Source organism: Phodopus roborovskii, unplaced genomic scaffold (assembly GCF_943737965.1).
Source record: "Phodopus roborovskii unplaced genomic scaffold, PHOROB, whole genome shotgun sequence".
Classification (NCBI taxonomy): Eukaryota; Metazoa; Chordata; class Mammalia; order Rodentia; family Cricetidae; genus Phodopus; species Phodopus roborovskii.
Window position 1 is genome coordinate 15,802,725 of NW_026126461.1, and position 23,689 is coordinate 15,826,413.

The 23,689-nt window shown below is 48.3% G+C and overlaps 1 protein-coding gene across 1 annotated transcript in view; it reads right to left on the bottom strand.

Annotated features, from left to right (window-relative positions):
* LOC127226614 (protein THEMIS3) overlaps window positions 1–14,249 on the bottom strand; it is a 28,113-nt gene extending 13,864 nt beyond the window's left edge. The window contains exons 1-2 of the mRNA XM_051190680.1: window positions 14,159–14,249; window positions 12,867–13,001 (exon numbers count right to left, since the gene is read on the bottom strand). Of these exons, the coding sequence (XP_051046637.1) occupies window positions 12,867–13,001; window positions 14,159–14,249 (226 nt within the window). The remainder of the gene's footprint in view (window positions 1–12,866; window positions 13,002–14,158) is intronic.
* Between the last annotated feature and the right edge of the window lie 9,440 nt (window positions 14,250–23,689).

The window sequence follows — 23,689 nt, forward strand, 5'->3', positions numbered from 1 at the left end:
GCCTGAGTTCCCTTGACTCTAAGTATTATCCAGAGATTCTATAGAGACCACTTAGACCAGGGTGCTGGCAGGCAAGTCAAGTGGGTGAAATGGCGTGTGTGTGTGTGTGTGTGTGTGTGTGCGTGTGTGTGTGTGTGTGTGAGAGAGAGAGAGTGTGTGTGTATGCATGTGTGTGTGTCTGTGTGTATATGTATGCGAGGAGGGTACCAGGGAAGAGGCCAAGGTTGGGAGAGGGCTGAGTTACAAGGAAAGGACTTAGGAGGAAAGACACATGGAGCAGCCGGAGGCATTTGAAGAGGCCAGGGGCTAGGAATGGCAGAAAATTTGAGGATAAGTTAGCAACTGATGCAAATGAGTTATGCTAGTCAGGCATGATGGTGTGCACCCATAATGCAATCCAGAGGCCACCACCTCTGATGTAAGTTCAAGGCCAACCTGGACTGTACAATGAGTTCTAGGCTAGCCTGGGATACATAGAAAGACTTTCCCTTTAAAAAAAATTTAAAAAAAAAGTTACAAAAGAGGAGTAATTTAGCTAGCCTACTCTGTGCCTCAGCTGGGAATAATTGTAACTATGTAGATGCTGTGTGTTTATGTACACTAGGATAGAACTGTTTCTGCCTTCTGAAACAGAAACCACCTAAAAATGAGGCAGGTATGAAGGCCAGTGCTGGGTCCCCTCCACACCACATCATGACTGAGGACTTGGCTGAGGACTGAAAATCTCTGGGAAAACATCGCATCTGTATTGGACACAGACAGATTTTCTTTCCTATTGTTCCCTAAACAATGCAGTGCAACAATGATTCTCATAGTATTAGGGGTGGATGGGTAAATGCCAGAGGAAGTTTAGACATTCAAGCTTGGAATGCCACGTTTAACAAGCAGCCCAGCCACCGAGCGCAGCTGGATGCTTACCCAGGCTGAGAACCCAGGTGCTGCTTCAACAGCGTGCAGGGCAGAGTTGACGGCTACCTCCTGGCGGAGAGCAAGCTGAAGGCAGAGGCCTGTCTGTGCCTTTAATGCTGTTGTTTTATTGCTGGGATCACACCCCAAAGCAACAATTTGACACTGAGGCAGAGTTTTGTACAAAGGCTGGTATTGAAATGTTACTGATTATGGCAAGGAAGAAGACAGTTCTAATTTACCCTTCTCTTTTGGGCATAACTTTTAATAGCAATGTAAATATCCAAATATACCTGTGCATATTTTTGCCTGTGTTCAAAATATATGGCATTAAAATGTTATTTACGAAGAATTTGGTGAGATACTATGTTATAATAACAGTGGGAAATAAAGTGCTGTCTGCTATTGAGACCTATATTTGACCCACTATAGCAGCCCCCTTTGCCCATGGGGCATATAGTTGAGGCTTGGCAGTAGAGACCTGAAACCATGAACTGACAATCAGCTTTGCATTACTATATCAAGATAGGAAAGTTAACCAACTCACCAACCAGCCAACCAACCACCACCCCAACCAACCAACCAACCAACCAACCAACCAACCAACCACCACCCCAACCAACCAACCAACCAACCAACCACCACCCCAACCAACCAATCAACCAACCAACCAACCAACCAACCACCACCCCAACCAACCAATCAATCAACCAACCAACCAACCACCCAACCAACCACCACCCCAACCAACCAATCAACCAACCAACCAACCACCACCCCAACCAACCAACCAACAACAAAAAAAACCTACAGCCCCCAAACCAAACCAAGCCATGTTGATTTCAGCTCACAGTGTTGGGGTTTTAGGGCATGGCCTATGTCACTGCTGTTTTTGCCCCAGGGGAAGACAGCATGGTGGGAACTCACAGTGGAGAACTGTGTTGACCTCACAGCTCTCAGGAAGCAAAGTCAGAGGAAAAAGAGGGTTCAGAGTTTCAACACCCTCCATCAGAAACCTCCATAATCTAACAGTCTTCCACTAAGTTCTACCTCTTAATAGCGCTAAGGGCTCGGACTAAACTTTCACCAAGCCTTTATGGGACATTCTAGACCCAAAAAAACAGAAATGACTAATAACATCAAGCGGTTCTGACAGTACACTATGAGAAATGTTTCATGAATACGGTGTCTTTTCTCACGTTTTTATTTTCACCTTCTATATAAAAGATGCACTTTGCAGCTTCTCATTGGCTCATTAAAGCTATTCTTGTGCATTGGACTATTAAATTAAAAAAAAAAAGAAGGCCAGTTAAAACTCATCACTGTGGGGCTGTGGCATTTTATGAACTAGTCCATGGAGCTGCTAATCTGCTGTCAGCCAGGTGGCATGGACAAGCAGGGTCGAGGGTGACTTGTACCCTGGGCAGGGACAGGACAAGTGGTGAGCATACTGTCTGGAGCCACATGCAACTTCAAACTTGTGCACACTGCTGGTTTCTGGGATTTTCCATTACTATCCCTTTGGCTCAGAGTGTTTTACATGCAATTGAGGAAAACAAAATCCAGGAGGGAGAGGGAAAGGGAGCTAATATACTGAAGACACAAAACAAAAACCCTAGAAACACACACACACACACACACACACACACACACACACACACACACACACCAAACAAACACCTAGAATCATTTTGTGAACTACTGCAGTGATAGGAGTGGTTAACATTTTTTTTGGCATGTATGCTATCCCAACTTTATGTAATGAATACATGAATACATGTTGCTTGTGAACAAGAATTATAATAAATGCTTGTAAGAGAGATTAGAGCATCATAGACCTGTGCCACTGAAGTAAAGATACTAACACACAACCACTTCAAAGACAGCCTGGAGCCCTTAGTCCTCTCTAACATGTGTGGCTAATTTTGTTTCTATGTGCTTATGTCAGATACTGAATTTTATCAAGTTAATCAGTGCCCATCCTGTTTAAGTGCAGGGTCATTGTGTGTCTCCAATCATTCTTCGTTTTCTCTGCTCATTCGGTGTTTCTAGAAGCTACCATGCTACTCCTTTTTAAGTGGATCAATAAGGCTTTTTATTAGATTTTCTCCCAGGTACACAGCAGTCATAATTAACAAACTCAGCTGTCACTCAAGCCAGGAGCATATCAAATCTAAAGGCCACAGAGTGTGTTCTTAAGTCAGGGCTGCCCATGTCTTCCTGAAAACAAGATAATGCCAGGCAAGAGGGAGGCCTATAAATATTGCATTCGGGAACGCTGACATTGACCTCCCTCTTTGACAGAAACATTAAAGCAGAGTGCTCTGACATGTCTTTCCAAGATTTCTATTCCCAAAGGTAGACAGGCGTCAGGCCTGGCTATGGCTGGCGACTCTGAAAGGTCTTACACCTTTTGCTACTGTTTTCTTGTCACACAGAAAAGGCTAGATGGCTTTTCCTCCTGGCCTAGCTGGTAAATTGGCTCTGCAGGACTCCAGGCAGATGAACACGTCCTTCCTTAAGCCAGAGAGATTTCTCCGAGTGGAAGCTCCTTGTCAGTTCTTAAACCTACCCTCTCCTCTCTACCTGTAGAGGAGCCCTAGACACACTCACAGGGCGCCGTGGGGAAACATGGATTTCTTTGATTGTCAAGGAGGATTCTGAAGGTGCTCAGGCAAGCTTGCTTCCCTAATTCTGTGCAGAATCACAAGATGGCACTGTCACCCCAGCAAAGGCTTCGATCCCATCCCTGCAGGGGACTGTGACATTCTTGGCACACACTCTCACCTGGGCCGGGTGTGGCCCCAGGCTGGTTCCGTGCTTGGGAGCAGACATATAATTGAAGGATGTGTTTTTAGTGTGTTACTAGGTGGCTTTAACGTGTTCATAGTAAGCCAACACCATAGGGAAGCCCATCTCCAAACATGGGTTTTACACAGTCACTCTGGGCAGCATCATTTTTTTTCCCTCCATAAAGAATATATAAATGGAGACAATAAGCTCTACTTAAAACCCTGGAGCAATTTTTGTTCCATAAATTCTCCACCAGACACTCACCATAATTTTCAAGATAGGGACTTTTATTTTTTTGCTATTAACAGTGCCTTATGTCCAATTCAAGCCCTTAATTCAAGATCTCCGGGTGTGCTAGTTAGCTCCTTCCTTCCTTCCTTCCTTCCTTCCTTCCTTCCTTCCTTCCTTCCTCCCTCCCTCCCTCCCCCCCTCCCTCCCTCCCTCCTTCCTTCCTCCTTCCTCCCTCCCTCCCTCCCTCCTTCCCTCCTTCCTTCCTTCCTTTCTCTCTCCCTCCCTTCCTCACTGCCAAGGAGCTGGGATGCTGCGCCCACACCAGGCCATGGTTCCCCCCCCCCACCAGGCTGCTGTCCCCTCCCCCACACACCAGGCTGCTTGTCCCCTCCCCACACACCAGGCTGCTTGTCCCCCCCCACACACACACCAGGCTGCTTGTCCCCCCCACACACACACCAGGCTGCTTGTCCCCCCCCACACACACACCAGGCTGCTTGTCCCCTCCCCCACACACCAGGCTGCTTGTCCCCTCCCCACACACCAGGCTGCTTGTCCCCTCCCCCCCCACACACCAGGCTGCTTGTCCCCCTCCCCCCACACACACCAGGCTGCTTGTCCCCCCCACACACACACCAGGCTGCTTGTCCCCCTCCCCCCACACACCAGGCTGCTTGTCCCCTCCCCCCACACACCAGGCTGCTTGTCCCCCCCCCCACACACACCAGGCTGCTTGTCCCCCCCCCACACACCAGGCTGCTTGTCCCCTCCCCCCCCACACACCAGGCTGCTTGTCCCCTCCCCCCACACACACCAGGCTGCTTGTCCCCTCCCCCACACACACACCAGGCTGCTGTCACCCCCCACACACACCAGGCTGCTGTCACCCCCCCCACACACACACACCAGGCTGCTTGTCCCCCCCCCCCCACACCAGGCTGCTGTCACCCTGTCTGCTCTGTGCGCCTGACTCTGTAGTTTTCTTTCCCTCTGGAGCCTTCGCCCTGCCATACCCTCACTCACTTTGCCGTACCCTTACCCTACCTGGTGGGTACCGCTTGTGACATTGGAGACTGATTGCCACTTGATGGGATCTCAAATCACGAGACAGCAACTCCCAATAGTGAACTGACTCACTGTCTAATTTGTTATTCAATCCTTCAATACTCCCAAATTCTACCATATAGGAAGTTAGCTAGGAAAACAAAACCAACCATCCAACCATCCAACCAACCAACCATCCAACCAACCAACCATCCAACCAACCAACCAACCAACCAACCAACCAACCAACCAACCAACCATCCAACCATCCAACCAACCAACCATCCAACCATCCAACCATCCAACCAACCAACCAACCAACCAACCAACCATCCAACCAACCAACCAACCAACCAACCAACCAACCATCCAACCAACCAACCAACCATCCAACCAACCAACCAACCAACCAACCAACCAACCAACCATCCATCCAACCAACCAACCAACCAACCAACCATCCAACCATCCATCCAACCAACCAACCAACCAACCATACAACCAACCAACCAACCAACCAACCAACCAACCAACCAACCAACCACCCCAACCAACCAATCAATCAACCAACCAACCAACCAACCAACCAACCAACCAACCACCCCAACCAACCAATCAATCAACCAACCAACCAACCATCCAACCATCCAACCAACCAACCATCCAACCATCCAACCATCCAACCAACCAACCAACCAACCAACCATCCAACCAACCAACCAACCAACCAACCAACCAACCAACCATCCAACCAACCATCCAACCAACCAACCATCCAACCAACCAACCAACCAACCAACCAACCAACCAACCATCCAACCAACCAACCAACCAACCAACCAACCAACCATCCATCCATCCAACCAACCAACCAACCAACCAACCAACCAACCAACCATCCATCCAACCAACCAACCAACCAACCAACCAACCAACCAACCAACCAACCAACCAGACAACAACAACAAGCAATCAAACTCACTGTCTTCTGGATGAATCCAGATATGAATGTTTTCCCCGGGCCTTTGAGGCTGGCTATTGCCCTCCACACTCAACCTGCTTTCTCAGGACGATGGCAGCGAGGCTGAAGAGGCCATCTTTGCTGACTAACTTGCAGATTTGAAGGTGTAATAGCACAGCTTCCAGTCTCTAATTACTTTAATGAATCTAGCCTTCTGATGACTCTACAGGAAAATGTATTCCTGAGTGCAGAGAACTGTCGGCAGGCTGTCATTACTACTGAGGAGCAGGGCGCCTGGGGGAAAGGCTGAGTGCAGATGCAGGCGGGACTCAGTGGCGGGGAAAAAATGACTAGCGCAACCTGATGGCGCTTCTGTAGCGTACTTCAGGGAACAATTCAGTCCGTGGCTTCATTGGCAAAATAACTGTCCTAGAGATTTTCAGCTCCTTCTTGCTGCCCTTCTAGAAAGATTCCTGCCTGTGCTGTTCCTCTGGTCCATTCATTCCATTGCTGATGCGGACCTACGTGGCCAGGTCTGAACAGATCCGTAGTACAAATATGCTCTTCTAAAATGAGGGCCAGTTCCCCAGTTTGCTATGGAGAACCGTGCGACCCTTAGAATTAGGGAGGTTCAATCACGCTAGCTAACGTATCAGCCACTTCACCAACCCATCGGTTTCTGTGGTATAAGCATTTTTGAAATCTGTTTCAGCGATTTCTGAAACACCCGAGACATTATTATCCCCTGTGATCAAGCGTGCAGCGCAACAGGTCACAAAAACATCTCCTTTGATCAGGACCTCGCCTTTCCCAAACCCTCCCCATTCCCTCCAGCCGCAGGGAGCACAGTTCTCATCCGTCACTACACTTGAACTTTTTTAGGCTTTTTTTTTATCCGTGAAGCTGTGCAGTATGTGTCTTCCCAAACCTCACTCCTTTATTTCACCTAGCGATATGTACATCAGTTCCAGCCACGTTATTGGAAATGTCAGACTTTTATCTTTATGTATAACATCCCATGGCTTCTCTGTGTCATCCATCTATGGACACTTAGATCGAGTCCACATCTTACCTATTGTGAATCATGATGACAAAGAGGATAAATTTCAGTAGAAACAAATTAATAGAAGTTTGTACTGGCTGGTTTTCTGCATCAGTGTGACACAGGCTAGAGTCATCAGTGAGGAAGGAGCTTCAGCGGAGGAAAGGCCTCCATGAGATCCGGCTGTAAGGCATTCTCTCAATTAGTGATGGATGCAGGAGGGCCCAGCTCATGGTGGGTGGGGCCACTCCTGGGCTGCTGGTCCTGCGTTCTTTAAGAAAGCAGGCTGAGCAAACCAGGAGAGGTAACCAATAGGCAGCACCCTCCATGGCATCTGCATCAGCTCCTGCCTCCAGGATCCTGCCCTGCTTGAGTTCCTCTTCTGACTTACTCCAATGATGGACTATGATCTGGAAGTATAAGTCAAACGAACCCTTCCCTCCCCAGCTGGCTTTCTGGTCATGGTGCTTTGTTGCAGCAATAGGAACCCTGGCTAAGACAGCATCTTCCTGATACATTAGAATAGACCAAAATGTACAACTTCAACAAACACGACGTACTCTCCTAAGAGTCTTAAAAACAAGCTCCCTGTCGTGGTCAGCTAGCACACATTCAGGGTCTGCCTGGTCTTCCTACCTCAGCTCACCTGGTCTAGATGACCCCTCTCAGCCTGGCCCAGAGCTGTTTCTCCAAGGTCACTGTAAATTCCATATAGCTGATAGTCAAGATTAAGCATGACACCTTCCCTACTGTGTCTGACCAATGCCACCATCACCGGCTGTCTCTGCTGATCACAGGTCCTTGATGGGACCCAGAGAGGCAGCTGACTGAGGCCCCTCTTAGCACCGTGTACCAAGTACACACTCGAAAACAGTGTACAGTCCCAATAACCGTACTTCCAAGATGGTTTGAGTAATGGTCTCACTTTTCCAGCTAAGAGGTGTCATGGAAAGCCTCCCCCAGCAGTAAGTGGAAGAGTGCTGAACCCATAGGACCACAGGAGAGCCTGGGCAGGGGTGCGTGTACTTGTCTGTGAGGGCCTTGTACAGGCCGCCGTGGACCCCTGTGCTCTTGCTGAGAACTATCCCACGTGGCTGGCTGTAACAAGCGCCAATCAAAGCACCTGCTCGCAGAGGAAGCGGAACTCTGCAGACCCCTGTCACATGCTGGGGGGACCCTGTTGCTGAGCTGGCTGTGTAACTCTTGTCTGCATCCGTCCTCCACAGCACTCATGGTGACCCTTCCTGTTAGGGAAGTCTGGAAGAACGGTTGGTGGACTCAGCCACAAGCCTCCACGTGCCTCAGTTTCTCATCAGAGACCGGAGTGGCTGACTTGTTTCTCCTCTTGTTCACGTTGTCAAGGGCAAGCCTCTATTACAGTTACGGTGTCCAGGGCAGAGGCCAGAGGTGCAGACGTGGGCGCTCAGAAGCCCGGCAGTGAAGTTGGCAAAGCCGGTGAACCCTGAGGCTGAGTCCCGGCACTCCAGATGGAACCGGCTACGACATCGGTAGTGATCGCCAGCCCCCAGCTTTCTATTGTCTTATAGTCCAGCAGGCGGAGACATGAGTGAGATGGGGGACCCTTCAGATTGTGTCCCCCGGGATTCAGTAACTGGAGCACAGGGCCAAGGAGCGTTGCGGATTCTGTCTTGGGCACAGAGCGGACTTGATGCTTAAACCCTTTTCGCTGTATTGGGTGTTGCCGGCCCACCGTGTTCCAGCAGAGGGCTCCTCTGGATGGGAAGACATGCCAGGTGAGGCTCAGAGGCAAACACAGCTGTGCTGCAGTCACTTGTAGTAAGTAGGAAGCAGACAGGGTGTGCAAGCGCGGAGCTTCCAGTCTTCACCGGAGACTTTCCACGGTGCTCTAAGCTCACTGTGCTGACTAAATGTTACCATCAGTGACTTCTGATTTATTTTAATCTCTTCCCCTTGAACTTAAATGGCCACGTTCAGTGAAGAGCAGGCCACTGGTCCTCTACCCATCTCTTCACCTTGGTAACTTCAGCGATGGCACAGTTCAGCTCCTACAGGATTCGTATTTCTAAGGCGTGGCTCCCTGCCCCTTGCATGAGTGGCAGGCCTGAGCTGCTGCCTCTGAGTCCCCACCCGCGCCCTTCCCATCTTGGTTCCATGACAGGGTTCCGGATGTGCACCCCAGGCAGGTAAATGCTCTTCCAGTGCTGATGCTGAGGTCTGCTGCGCTGGGAGGAGGAACCGTTTAGCTGAGTCCCTGCAGGGTTCTTCCTTCACCTGCCGTTCCATTTTCCAGCCCACTTATATCCCATCGCCGCCAACAGACGCGTAAAACATGTTCTGCTGCAACCAGGCACGTCGGCAATCCAGGAGGTGGGCTCCCAGAGGTCCCAGGCACGGAGCATTAGGCGGCAGGCCAGCAGGTTCCCATCCCAGAAAGCTCTCCATCTCATTAGTTTCTCCCTGTACAGCAAAACGCATGGCCATCTAGGTTAGAGCAATCAGGGCAGAATTGCTTGTGGTTGTGATGGGAGCTGCGCTAGATTCCCGAGGCTTTAGACAATGTTGTTCCGTGAACTGTGGCATTTTAAAGTAGGGCTGGCTCGCATGGCAATTGTGTTTGTCCAATGCCTGCAACCTTGCTTTGTCCTGAATGGGAAACATGCAGGTGTCGGCCTCAGCACCTTGGCAGCCTCCAGGAAGCCCTTCTCTGGGCTTAACAGGAAAGCATGGCATGTTCAGGGCGTAAGCAGAAAGTGTATTTTGCTCGGCTATGAATCCTGGCAGGGGCTTAGACAGTCAAATAGGATCTGAGAGTTGAAGGAAAAAAAAAAAAATCTTTTCATCTGTAAAGTTAACAAACTGGATCTGAGACTTAGTCGTGGAAGGGACCAGAACAGGAGGGCCCGTGTGGACGGATAAGCAGTGAATTACTTCTCGAGGCTGTTATCGATCTCACTATTCATTCAGTGTTCAGTGGTTCATCCGTTTTTCTGATTGGAAGAAAGTGAGGCCGTCGTTGGATGGGTCGATGACGGTTGGGCTTCGTGTTCACGGACTCAGTAACTGATCCCTGTGAACGCCCGGGTTCAGCTCAACACACGGAGGATCTGCTGACTGCCAGTCACAGTTAGGACTGAGATCCGTCCCTGACACCTGGCTTGCAAAGGGTGAAGAGTGGGCACTTAAACATCATTTCAACAGAGACAAAAGATGAAGGCAGCTTCAGAGGGGGTCTCAGTCAGCCTGAACCGTGGTTTGAGTGCAGCGTAGAACCTTGCAGGTAAGGGTAGACTCTGGTTGAGTTTGGTTTCTCCCTCTGGAGACAGTGACTATATCCCCACGTGAGTGTATTTCCGGCTTATGGAATTGGACAGGGAGTCTGGGACTGGGCTTCAAGAAGCTGCATGGCCTGAGATCTGGGCCTGGGAAACACACTGCTGGAGAAAACTCAGGCAGCAGAAGGAAGGATTAGGGGCCTGGAAAGGCCAGTGTGTGTGGATGCTGCCCGCAGAGCGGGCCGGTGTGCTCCCCTGTCACGTTTCCACCCTTGAGGACACGGACAAGCAATGACAAGGCAGACCTTTCTGATGCTCAGCCCAGTGTTTAAAATCCAACCTTATCGCGTCTCCCCTTACACCGCGTAGGTTCCTGATAACTGTCTTGCCCAGCTCTTGGAACAGTAAGCATGAAAGATGATGATGACATGGCCGACCGTCCTTACGGGCAGGCTCTGTACCTTCAGACGGAACCAGCTGTGGCCAAAACATTTGGGGAAAATCTGATTCAGGAGGGAGAGGCAGGAGGCCAGGGAGGCCAGGGCCCAACCTGCTCTTCATAACCACAAAACAAAGCAGAACTCAGCACTGAATCTGCCCAGGCTACTTATATAGCATGTGCATCCCTGTACATTATTGTAAGCAATCTAGCAATTATTTAGACGTGAGGACACATGTAGATCATATGTAGACATGCCGTTTTCTAGAAGGCACTTGAGCATCTACAGATCTTCCTCTCCATGAAGGGGAGGGATATTGGCCCCGATTTCTCCCTTACACTGTGGGGTTTAGGAAGTCTTATTTTTGAATTCTCCTTCCTCCAACTTAATTTTTTTTGCTTAAAATGTGAACTAACTTCCTCCCCCCCCTTCCCTCCCACCCTCCTCCCTCCCTCCTTCTTTCTCCTCCTCCTTCTTGTATGTGTATGAAGTTTCCTGAAGAGGCAGAAGAAGGACTCAGAGTCCCTGGAGCTGGGGCTGGAGTTACAGGTGATTGTAACCCCTCTGGGAACTGAACACGGGGACCTGGAGGAGCAGCAAGAGCTCTTAACCACTGAGCCATCCCTTTAGCCTCAAACCCCTGATCTTCCTGCCTCTTCGTCTCCCATTTGTGCTATGGGTGTGTGTCCCATGACAATAGACCTGAGTGTAGTTGTTGACTGCACCCATTCCCCGCTCTGCTAAAGACAGATGCTACACATTGAAACCAGGAAGAGAACACTATGGCTGCCTCTCAAATGCACACACAGACGCCGTGTAGCTGGATGGAACACAGAGGTCCCTATACCACAGCTCCGATATAGCCGGTAAGCAGAGTGGCCACGTTGTACCAGCAAGGGTCCCTTAATAAGACCCCAGAATGCACTGCGAGTGTGAGTGACCCCTGTTGCTGGTTGGTTTACTAAAGACACCAGCTTTTAGCTCCAAGTCATAAATCAGGTGTTGCTTTATTCAGAAACTGCCTGTTCAATGTTACCACCCACCATACAGCCATACTCCCCCCTCCCTTCCGCACAAAGGGAGAACATATTTCTGCCTTGTAGCATGGGGCTACTGACCCTGTGAGGCCTTGAAAAATTTGTTTATTCCATTCACCAAAATGCTGTGAAAATAGTAAGGTAGTGAATGGTGATTGATGAATATCAAAACACAAATAATGCTTGTAATTGCAATTTAAAGAGGAATGCTATCCGCTTTGATTAATCTGACCCTCTGGGCCACCCTCAACAGAGAGGCATGGTAGAATGCTAATCAGGAAGAGGAAGGAAGGAACTCCCCAGGTGTCCAGCTCTGCCTGGCTTTCTCCAAGGCCACCCTCTGCTCTCTCCAACCCTTCCATCTTCTGGGCTGGAATCTGAAACAGGCCCTGGTCAAAGCGGCCGAATTACAGCTTCATCCTCACACTCCACTTTTTGGAGCTGTTTCCACTTAGGGAGCCTCCTGAGTGGTACTTGGAACACAGCCCTAGGCAGTTTTAAAGCACTGTGTGCCCATCAGTGGCTTGATGAGCTGGCTAAGCAGTCACACATTGCTAGACAGAGACCTTGAAAGGTCAGCCACGTCCCCCACCTGCCAGCAAGTCTCCTTTGCTGAGGTGCCTGCTCTCTCTGCTTTCTGGCCATCCTGGGACTTCCTAGTCCTCTAGTGCAGCCTCTCAACTTCTCCTTGTTTCTGCCAACCTCACACTGAGCCTGCAGAGAGAGCCACCCTGCTGATAAGCCCTTTAGACCTCAGAGGGTTCCACCTCCCTTTTGTTCGGCAGCAGCAGCAGCAGCAGAGTGGCAAGGACATAGTCCACAGGCCTGAGCCAGGAGGCATGTCTTCTGGCTGTCCATACAGAGTCTGGTGTGTTACGATAATTTCTGTCCTGCCTCCCTTGGAAGGTCAGGCCGCAGTACACAGTAGTGGTGGAGAGGGCAAGCAGGGGCATGGGTTCTGGGCAGATCTGTGGCCAGCAGGGCCTTTCACCTGCTAGTTACAGCTCCCCCCAAAGGCTGTCTTCGGAGTTTCTGGTTGCCAGAGCTGATGGAGGCACTGAACACCTCTGTATCCAAGAGGGATACTGACCACGCCCAGAACCTGCGGTTCATCTAGGATTCTCAAGATGGAGAAAGAAAGCGTTTTGTGCACCGTACCTTTGTATCCAAGAGGGATGTTGACCACGCCCAGAACCTGCTCACCATCCTTCACTTCTGCTCTAACGTGAGTCGGCTTGAGGTCAACCACCGTTATGACATCCCCTTTGGAGAACGACAGGTTGTCTAGTGACCCTGAAAGACAGTATTTGCCACGGGAAAAGGACAAAAACAAACTACTCTTAGAGGCTGAAGTTACATCCAGAGATTTGCATTTCTTCAGGTAAATGAAAGCTCTAAGTAAAATGTGTAAACATTTAAGTTAAATTTGTTAAATATGACGGAGAGGACAAATGGAGGCCTCTCAGCGAATACAGATGAAAGATGGCTGGGTAAGCCAGCATCCTTTAATGGAGGCAGACTCTTCACTACATCAGCATATGCGATTCACTTTAAAGTTAAAAATACCAGAAGTATTCCCCCCCCACACGGAAGTAGTCATCATGATTTGCCTTGCCTAGTGGGAAATGGCCATCCCTGCCATTTCCAGCAGCAAGCCCTATTTTCCCTGCCCTAACAATGCAGAGAAAGTGCTAGATGGCTTCTCTGATGGCAGAGTGCTTGCTAACCACAGGAAAATGCCGGCAGCATTGACATGATATTTTTTGGTTATCACCAAGCCAACAAAAGACAATTTTTCAAGCTCATGCTTATCTATGCCTTAGATTTCACGTGTCAAATTGCGGTAATTTCTCAGGAGAGTGAAAAATATTCACTGCTCAAAAATAGCATTTCCCCCCTTCCTAGGCAATATTGGTGAATTGCTCCCTCCTTTCCCAGCCTCCTGTCAAGTTAAAAAAATAAATAAATAAAACAACCCTTCAAACGGCAGAAATATGACAACCCATAGCAAGGAGCATTGCTAGGCTGTGTATTTCATTCTGCCCAGGGCTAAGGGAAATACTTTAACAAGTAAATATATGTCTTCCATAAACAGAATGTTTTCTTGCTCTTTTCTAATACTCTACCTTCTTGGCAAAGAGTTTCTTTTCCCCTTTATGGTATTTTAGCAAGAGGTAAGTACAATTTTTTTTTCAAGGTAGGAGATTCTGGTAGAATAATGCTTGATTCTCCTTGCCCTAGCATCTCCAGACATTATTATCTGGATAGAACATGACCCCACATCCACTCCCGTTCCTGACGTCTTGCAACCAGGATGGAAAGGAAGCCTACATCTTTGGAATGTTCCAGCTTAAGCTTCTCCTGATCCCAGAATTCTCTCTCTCTCTCTCTCTCTCTCTCTCTCTCTCTCTCTCTCTCTCTCTCTCTCTCTCTCTCTCTGTCTCCCCTACCTGAAAAATAGTTTCCATCAGTCACCTCCACTTGTCTGGGCAAGGAGTTCTGATTTAATGAATTGATGTAAGAATCCCAAGTTTGCTCCATGACGACGACGGGGTTGTTTCTCTCCTACAGGACATGGCTAACACTGCTCGTAGCAGTGAGCAGACAGCAAAGCTGTCTCTTGTGAGCAGGTGACCAGCCACCTGATCACGGCCTGGACTGTGAGGTCATAGGGGGAAGGAGGAAGTAATTAACTAACTCTTCATTGGTTCAATGTCCAAGTATTGGGAGGGGCAGGTTCCTGATTGATTTGGATGAATAATTTTCTGGGAAGGCTGGCTAGGCTCATTGGGAGTATCTTCTAGATCAAAGTATTCCATGCGGCATCATGCACAACGTCACCCAAGTGTGTCATCACAGCACTGATTCTGTAGGTGGGGTCTGGTCATCTGCATGTCTGGCAAGCCTCCAGATGACACTTGCTGGTCCTTCAACCACCTTCTGAGGAACAGGATGTTAGGGATACCAGCATTGCTTGGGTTATATGCATTCGTGATAAATTCTGAATCACCCAGAATGCACAGGTGTCGCATTAGGGAAAGAAAGAAAAGCACTTCCCCTTGGAGTCATTCAACCAACCGGGAAACAGATTTGAAATCTCTACTTCCTGCTCCTGTGTCTTCGATCCTCTGTCTGCTGTGAGCCTGAATCTGTGTCTGTCTGGAGAGGAGGTTTCCTGTGGCTCTGCCCATGTGCCTGAGTCTTCCGTCAGTGTGTGTCTGTCTCCAACACCTGGCTTCTGCTGTGTTTACTGAACAGCTCAATAGCATCACGTGTGGGATGGAGAACGGGACACTTTTAGACATCTTTAACAGAGTTTTGCAAGGGAATAAGTCATTGACTCCAACTGATCCCAACTGACCCAGACAACAGACACCATTGTTTATCAACTAATATCCATGAGCGGCCGCTTTCAAATTTTATGGTGGATTTGAGGGAGTTGCTTTCAAGTTCTGTATTTGCTGCTTTCAGTAAATGATACATTGGCATTATCAGGGGCACGGAGGAGCACATAATTTAAGATTACAGCGGTGCATTTGCTTAGGCTGTAAAAGTCGATTGCATGGGAAATCCAAGGTGAGTAAGGCTGATTGTTGCATTGTTTTCTTAAAGGCAGGTTAAGCAAATGCCTGGAGTGCGCAGTTGGGCAACCGGCTTAAGTGGCCGCACGGTGTATTGTTAACTCTGGCTGTGAGGTCCAGCAAAAGTTCCAGTCTCTTAGAACGTGAGGTCTGTAGGTCAGCACCCTCAACTTCACCTGAGAGACCGAATACAGGTCAACAAGCCACTCCTAACCTATCAAACGTGACTGTCCAGGTATGGGGTCAGGTAAGCTGTGGCCCTTGGTTGGACAGCATCTCTGTCATCTACCAGCGTGTTGAGGGTGCAGACTCAGGCTCCACTCCAGGTATCTTGAACCAGAGACCTCACTTAAGCATCTTCCACCGTTGATGGAGTTAATAAAGTTTGACAGAAACCACTGGACAAGCTTGAGCAGTTAGTATTTCAGACGGCAAACACATTCCAAGCCTTGGGAGTGGCTGTGGACACCCCAACTACTCAGAAGTGAGCGTCACCATCCTGCTCTCCCCAGGTCTGAGTCCTAGTGGGCCCCATGGGCCACATGCTCCACCCACCGCAGCCCACTTCACACAGGGCTTTTCCCTCTTCCTTATCTGATTGGAAGAGTAATATCCATTGAGAGAATAAAACTGTAAGGAAGAAATGTACAGTCTCCCATACCTCCCCTCCCAGAGGGCCACCATTGATTCAGAGTTTGGAATGTTTCTTCTGTCTCTGCTTATATGTGTCTTTCAGATACCGTGGTTCTTTTTGCTTGATTTCTATCAGGTCCAAAGGAAACGCCATTTCCCCAAAGTCTGGCAGTTAGACACAATCCAGCAGTCCTCAGGGACCTGTGAAGCCCTTTATCACGGGCAGAAGGGTAAGTGGCCCTCTGTGGTGCCTGTCAGCACACCAGAGCACCTGCTGGCCCCCAGGCTCCTTCGGTATCACAAGTCCCGGCTGTGCGTGTGACCCTGGCATCCTGGCTCTTCTCTGCTCTGCTCCAGCCCTCTCCAGCTCATGGGCTTTCCTCCTCGCGGCCACCGGTTCTTGTAACCCTGCCCTTCCCGCTGTATGCCTTTTTTCTTTTGACCTTTGCCCTCCTTTCTCGCCTCCCCACTCACAGCCAGGGCCAGCTGGTATTATTTTAGGCTTTAAAAGGACTCTATCGGCACAATTTTAATTCCTATAAATTCCTAAGTAGTAGCCACTAATAAACTTTTGTGTGTGTGTGTGTGTTGCTAATGTTAGACAATAGGCACTTAAAAAAAAATCTTCTTTCTATATGTGCAAAAATCTTTATATTCATCTCACCGCTTTTGGAGCAAGTCCTACAAGTGTTAATTATAGTAATTACTGAGCTAAATGGTTTTTAATACTTCTCAGGCTTTTGTTATCTATTGCCAAGCTGCTTTGCGCAAAGTTTGAAAGGTTGAAACTCTGGCTGGTAGGTCAGGGTACCCGCCTTCCTCTCCAGCTCTGAGAACTGTCGAGTTTGGAATATTTGCTAGTGTGGAAGAAACTACCCTGGCATGGTTGCTACCTCCCTGCCTCCTCAGTGGGGATGAGCCTCCATTCACGGTGTAGCCATGACGCCACAGAGAACTAGAGAGATTCAGGCATCCGGAGGCCGTTTAGCTTTCCCTATACCTGCTTCCGGAGCTCTCCCCATGCCATGGGATATTCATGGCCATTAACCTTTTGCGGCTCTCTCGAACATTCCTTGGGGTGGTCTGAACTGTTCCCAGAGCAGCTCTCGTGTGATTCAGGGCAGCATCTGGATTTAACTCTGCCCATAGGCAACTGTTGTCAAGCCTACCTGCACTGCTCCGGATAGCCTACTTCTTACCTGTGGGTTTACAGTAGGTGTCGGATGGCCCTCTTGTAATCCTGTGGTGAGTGTGTGTGTGTGTGTGCACATGCGAGTTTCTAAATCCAACAGTACCATAGCCAGGTGGACAAGCTTCAGTGAGGAAAGGGCGCTTAGTTTAGCTCTGCTTCCCTGTCGGTCAGATGTTGCCACCCTTCAATAACTGCTCAGTTCCACCAGCGGCCCTGGGCTCAGCTCCTCTGCAGTTTCTTTATGGACCTTGCACAAGATTTAAGAAGACACCGTTGCACTCACTTAAACCTCCTGCTGTATGCGTTTATTATCTAGTGGCTTGTTTCTCTCTAGAGCTAGGTTTCCTGGCTGGCATAGGCTCCGGATGCCAATGTCTCCTACATGCTCCCAGATGTTGTTTGTGGCTTGGGCTGGCCTTTTCCGGTCCACATCTCTCCTGAAAGCACAGCCATGACACTAAGGCTTCTGTGGGTGTGTGCTCTGAGCCTGGCAAAAGGAAAAGGCAAAGGGGTGGGAAGCTGGCTTGGGGGGAAATGAGGAGACTCTGCTTTTCTCAGATTAACTATTAGAAATACGGAGAAGTCATGGTCATGGCGTCTGAGTGGTGGTCACTGAGGAGAGGCCCTCACTAGCCAGGCTTCTCCCTGGTGTTAAAGGTCATTCAAAAACAGAAATGACAGCCAGCATAGTGACCCCCTACCCTCCCACCCCCCCTCCCAACCCCCCCACCCCCGGCTGCCAACCCTCAGTCTTATGCTTCTGAGACCACAGTGAGGACCCATGTGTCTGCTACTGGTAGGCTATAGATAAAAGGAATTGTTAGGATTATAGTTGGATTGTATCGTATATGTTTGAGATGAGGGTTCACTCATGAAGGTTGGCCTCAAACACAGCTATGCTGAGGATGATTGAATTTCTGATCCCCCTGCCTCTACCTCCCGAGTGCTGAGATTAGGGGCCAGCCACAAGACACGCATTCGATGCAGTGCCGGGGACTGAACTCAAGGATTAAGGACACTAGACCAACATTGTACCAGCTGAGCCTCACCCACCCACCATTCCAGGATTCTAGTTCCTTGCTCTATGAATATGTCTGTAAACGAATAGCTGTGCTGCTCATAGCGATCACCAAAAGTAATATCTTTTCAGCTGCACAGTTCCAAGAGCAGGGGCTGCACCATAGTCTATTTCCTGTAGCTATAACAAAGTAACCAAGACTGGATAATTTGTAAAGAACAGAAGTCTGTTTTGAGGCTGGGAAGTCCCAGAGCACACCATCCGATGAGGGTTTTGCACTGCATCCAGTCATGGCAGAGTGCATCTCACAGGGAGGCAGGGTCGATGTGCTAGATCAGTGTTGTGGATTAATCCTTCTGCACACCATGAATATATTTACTCTCATTGGTTAATAAAGATGCTGATTGGCCTGGAGCAACACAGGATTAAGTTATGAGGGATGATCAAGCATGAAGCATGAAGAAGGGCGGAGTCAGAGACATGCCAGACAGCAGGATGTGTAGAAAATGAGATAAGAAATAATGAGCCATGTGGCAAAGCATAGATTAAAAAATATGGGGTAATAAGAGTTAGCTAGTAACAAGCCTGAGCTATTGGCCGAGCATATCAAATTAATATAAGCCTCTGTGTGGTAATTTGGAAGTGGCTGCCAGGACAGGAAAACTCTGCCCACAGATCAGGATTCTCCCCATCTTGTAATACCACTAACATTTTCAGGAAGCCACATCACCATGGCCTCTTCTAATTAGTTGCCTCCTATTTTAGTTAGAATTTCTATTGCTCCGAAGAGACACCATAATCACAGCAAATCTTATAAAGGGAACATTTAATTGGGGCTAGCTTACAGTTCCGAGGCTTAGTCCATTTTTGTCATGGTGGGTGGCATGCAGCAGACATGGTGCTGGAGAAGGGGCTGAGAATTCTACATCTTGATCCACAGGCAAAAGGAAGAGAACTGAGTGCCACACTGTGTGGCTCAAAGCTGGCCTCCACAGTGACACACCTCCTCCAGCGAGTTTACACCATTCCCAAAGACTCATCTCAGTAAAGCAGCAAAAATTCATCTAAGCAACGGATGACTTTTTATTATTATTATTATTATTATTATTATTATTATTATTATTATTATTATTTCTATTTTACATATCAATCCATGGTCCCTCCCCCTCCCTCCCTCCCTTCCATGCCCCCTGACCCCACTCCCATTCCCCTCTCCACTCCACAGGGAGGGTGAGGTCTACCAGGAGGGGTCATCTAAATCTGTCAAGTCATTTTGAGTAGGGCCTAGGCCCTCCCTCCTGCCTCTAGGTTAAGGCAGTTATCCCTCCATGGGGAATGTGCTCCCAAAGTCCTTTCCTGCACCAGGGATACATCCTGGTTCCACTGTCAGAGGTCCCTTAGACTGCCCAGGCCTTCTGAGACACAGATTCAGGGGTTCTGGGTTGGTCCCATGCTGGATTTCCAGCTATTAGTCTGGGAGTCCATGAGCTCCCCCTTGTTCAGGTCAGCTGTCTCTGTGGGTTTCTCCATCCTGGTCTTGACCCCTTTTCTTATCATTCCTCCCTGTCTGCAACTGGATTCCAGGAGTTCAGTTCAGTGTTTAGCTGTGGGTGTCTGCTTCTGTTTCTATCAGCTTCTGGATGAGGGCTCTGTGAGGACAGACAAGTTAGTTATCAATCTCATTATCGGGGAGGGCATTTAAGGTAGCCTTTCCACTGTTGCTCAGATTGTTAGTTGGGGGTCATTCTTGTAGGTCTCTGGACATTTCTCTATAGGAATGACTTTTTTTTTTTTAAGGCATTTTCCTTGTAGATACTGACATTTCTTTGAAAGTTTCAACCTAGTCCAGGGAGGAGTTTTTAACAGAACACTTGACCTCAATCCAGTTTGAGTGTTTGCCTTGTCTCAATTCCTTCCCATTCTCCACAAATGACATCATATCTAAGGTCTCTCCAGAAACTTCCTTAACATCAAACATAACAGTCCCCTTGAGCAGCCTTGAGCTTGAAATAGAAGCCCAAGTTGAGAAAACCAGCCCATTCATGCAGGGTCTAGAAGTAAAACAAGACCATAAAACTTAATGGCAGAAAGTCCTGGCCATAGGTTAGTTGTCTGGGTCACGGTATGCAAAACTATTTCTTTATAGGAAGCAGCTTTCAATCAAAATACATTTAAACAAACTAATAAAAAGCGAACTTTGAACTCCCTTAGTTGGCTGAGTCACACTTGGACAGGACTTTTGTGGGTGTGGATTTCCTGAAGAGACAAACTTCAGTGCAAAGAAAACATTTGGAGCAATGCCTTTCTTTTCTAGTGGCTTTTTAGTGAAAGGGCTTTGCCTTGCAGAGAGTTAGCTTTCAATTGAGTCCAGAGAACAGTGTCTTATTGTCTTCCCTATGTTTTACATATTGTAGGGTTTGTGGTTGATACTTATTTGGGCTACTTGTGTAAATTCTTCTTTACCAGAGAGTCGCATTCATGCATCCCAGAGCAGAGCAACACAACAAGGTAAAGAGGTGCGTAGATCACAAAGTCACCGAATCCAACACCAGAGAAGATGGTCTGTGTTCTGCACAGAGGTGTTGGGTGGCCATTTATCAAAAGCAGCCAGCCAGCCACATTTGGGACATCAGGAGATATCTGCCCCCATCCTAAGCACGGAAATTCAAGCTTATCTATGTCAAGCTAAGAAAGTTTTGATTTGGAGACCCATGGTAAATGGGGGTTGAGAAGGTAAACGGGAGACAAAGCCTAATGATGTACGAGACACTGTGCAATGGCTGCAACTCTGTCCACACATGGAATCCCTCTGGCCAAACAGTGTGCTAAATTTCTACCTGTCAATGTAAGAAGTCTCAATCGGAGAAAGGCCAGTGGAGCCACGAAGACATCAAGTGGGTTTGTATTACCATTCAGGTCTGATGCCACTCCAAGTCCAGGAGGATTGATGCGAAGTGCCTGGATTTCTTGGACACCTGAAGGAAAGGCCAAAGTCCCCACTCACTTTCACAGTCTCCCTGAAACCCAGAGGAAAAGCTGCTCTTCAGGGCCTTAAGCCAACTTCGCCCTCAGAGAGGATTTTTGCACTTCATTCTTATTTTTAAATTCCACTTTGAATATCCTGGTTTACTGTTCTGGTAGAAACAGTGGTTACCCAACACCTTGGCAGTTGGCTGTTTTTGTTTTGTTTTGCTTCCCATTTCTCTATGCATCTTTACTCGGTGGAAGCAGAAAATGCCAGTACTTACTGTCTCAGGTACTTTCTGTAGCTGGGGATGGTCACATGATCCAGCCCAGGCCAGCCAGACAAAGGAGAATCTGCGATGGGAAATTTGATTTCTTACTAAAAGTACACTGTGCCCTCCCAATCTTGTCCAAGCCATTCTGACCACAATGAACCATCCAAACGAAGACAGTGGGAAACCCATGGATGAAGGCGAGAGACAGAAATAGCCATAGAACTTCAGAACACGATTAAGCAGTAGGTCTACACCAACTTGCTTGCTTTCTGTTGTTCTAGGCTAAACACTCTAAGCTCAGCTGTTGACCCTCTTAAAAGTTGGGTCTGATAGACAAATGCAGCAATGTAATGATTCCTAATAACATTTTGCTATTCTCATAGTGCCTTGCCCAGCCATCATCAGAGAAACTTTCCTCTTGCAGTCCATGGGAACAAGTACCGAGAGCCACGGCTGGACAGTGTGCAGAGAGTGAGAGACTTGGAGCATTCAGTCCTAAACGTGATGTCTCCATGGAACACCTCCCCTCGGGGCTCAGGGGCCATGCAGAACACGAGGTAGAAAGTCGGTAAGGCCAGTGGGGATAGGAGACACTGCAGGGCTGACACACGTATGAACTCACAGAGACTGTGGCAGTGTGTTTAGGGCCTGCAAAGGATGCACAGGAGAAAGTCAGATAGATGGGATTCCAGCACTGAGAGGTATCAGAGTGGAATCAGGGTGGAGAGCACAGAGACAACTATCAGAAAGGAAGTTAAAAAAGCATTAAAGCAAACGTCCCAAATGACAACCTTGGTTACAGTATTGTGGGCCATTTTCTCCCGCAGTTGATTATTTACTCTCGTACCCTAGTTTCTACACAGGCACGTATTGCTTTTATTATATTGATAACTGGGGGGGGGGGTGTCTAAGACCACTCCTGCAGGAGAAAGCCTGGTTTTCTAGTAGGGTCACAGCTGTGAGGCCCGGGACGAGACTCAGCTGGGAAGGGTCTCGTGGGAAGCTTTGGTTCAGGACTCACTGGAGACCCTCGTGTCTTCAGGTCAGTTCTTGAGAGAGAGGCGGAAAGCAGTTTTAAAGGACTCATTTCCATGGCTTTCCTATCCTTGCTGGAGCTGCAAAATCAAGCCATTGTAGGTCTCAAATTCTGTTTTTACTATCTGAGCGTGGGAGGCTACATTTAAATGGAAAGCAAGCCTGAAGGGTTAATGACCTAACAGCTCCAGGTGGGTTGAGAAACTTCAGGTGGGAAGGTGGACTGGAAACACCTGCGAGCTGTCAGGGTCTCCCGCCCCGAGCTTCTGATAGGAGATCTGTGCCCCAGCCTCCATTGCTGTCCTTCCCTCCGAGGCTGCAGGGGAACTGACCTGTGCATGAAATCCCCATCCCCAAAGTTCCTTTCCAGGCTGTGAAACCCCAGCCCTCGATCCACGTGCGCACAGCTCCACTCCCGAGGCAACACCAGCATCCTTCATCGTTCTGGTTAAAGGAAAATCTGCTTTTGTTGTGGTAAGTTTGTTTGTTTATTTATTTTTTACTTCCACACTGCCTCCATCAATGCTGATCTAACAAAGACAACTTGTAACAAGATTTGGCCTCTAAACCCTGAGAACTGTGTATTTTTCCTCTAATGGGAGGAAATGACTTCGAAATTTAGATTTGCATGTATGAATTTCAGCACAGATTTAAAAAAAAAAAAGCCTCTTTATGGACTTGATTCTTCCTTGGTAAAGTTTGTTGAATGAAATTTCATGTTAACTAGTTTTAGCTGAAGTATTCTCCCCATTCCCCCCAATTCCATTCTGTTGGGTCTCAGTACCTATCTGTCTTTTCCTCGTCTACTTCAAAACACGTTTTAAAAATATAGATGTACTAACTCTTCCCTAAGATGCTGTTTCGATTGAGAACCTGAGATGGCGCCCCTTTCCCCACCCAGCATTTAATCTGTAATTTTGCAGGTTACTCTCATTTGCAGATTTTAGAAGGTGCCTTTTATTCTCCTCGAAGTGTTAAAGCAATTTGGATTAATTGGCCTTGGAGTCTTTGATACCCATTTTAAAGACATTTTAAAATCCGAGGAAGAGGGCACCCTTTCATATGTGATAAGTTAAATTCTTGGCAGATGAAAGCCCTCTCTGTCTTCCTTGTTTTGGCACAAAAGAAAGAAATTTCCAGAGCTGTAGAGAAACTGCAGAGGTGAGGGAGGAGGGTGCTTCCATGCTGAAGACCCCCCCTCCCTTCCCTTCAGAGCTGCTGGAGGGAATGGGAAAGGGAATCAGGTACCCGCTCCCCTCGGGACAAAGGGGGACTGGCAGGCA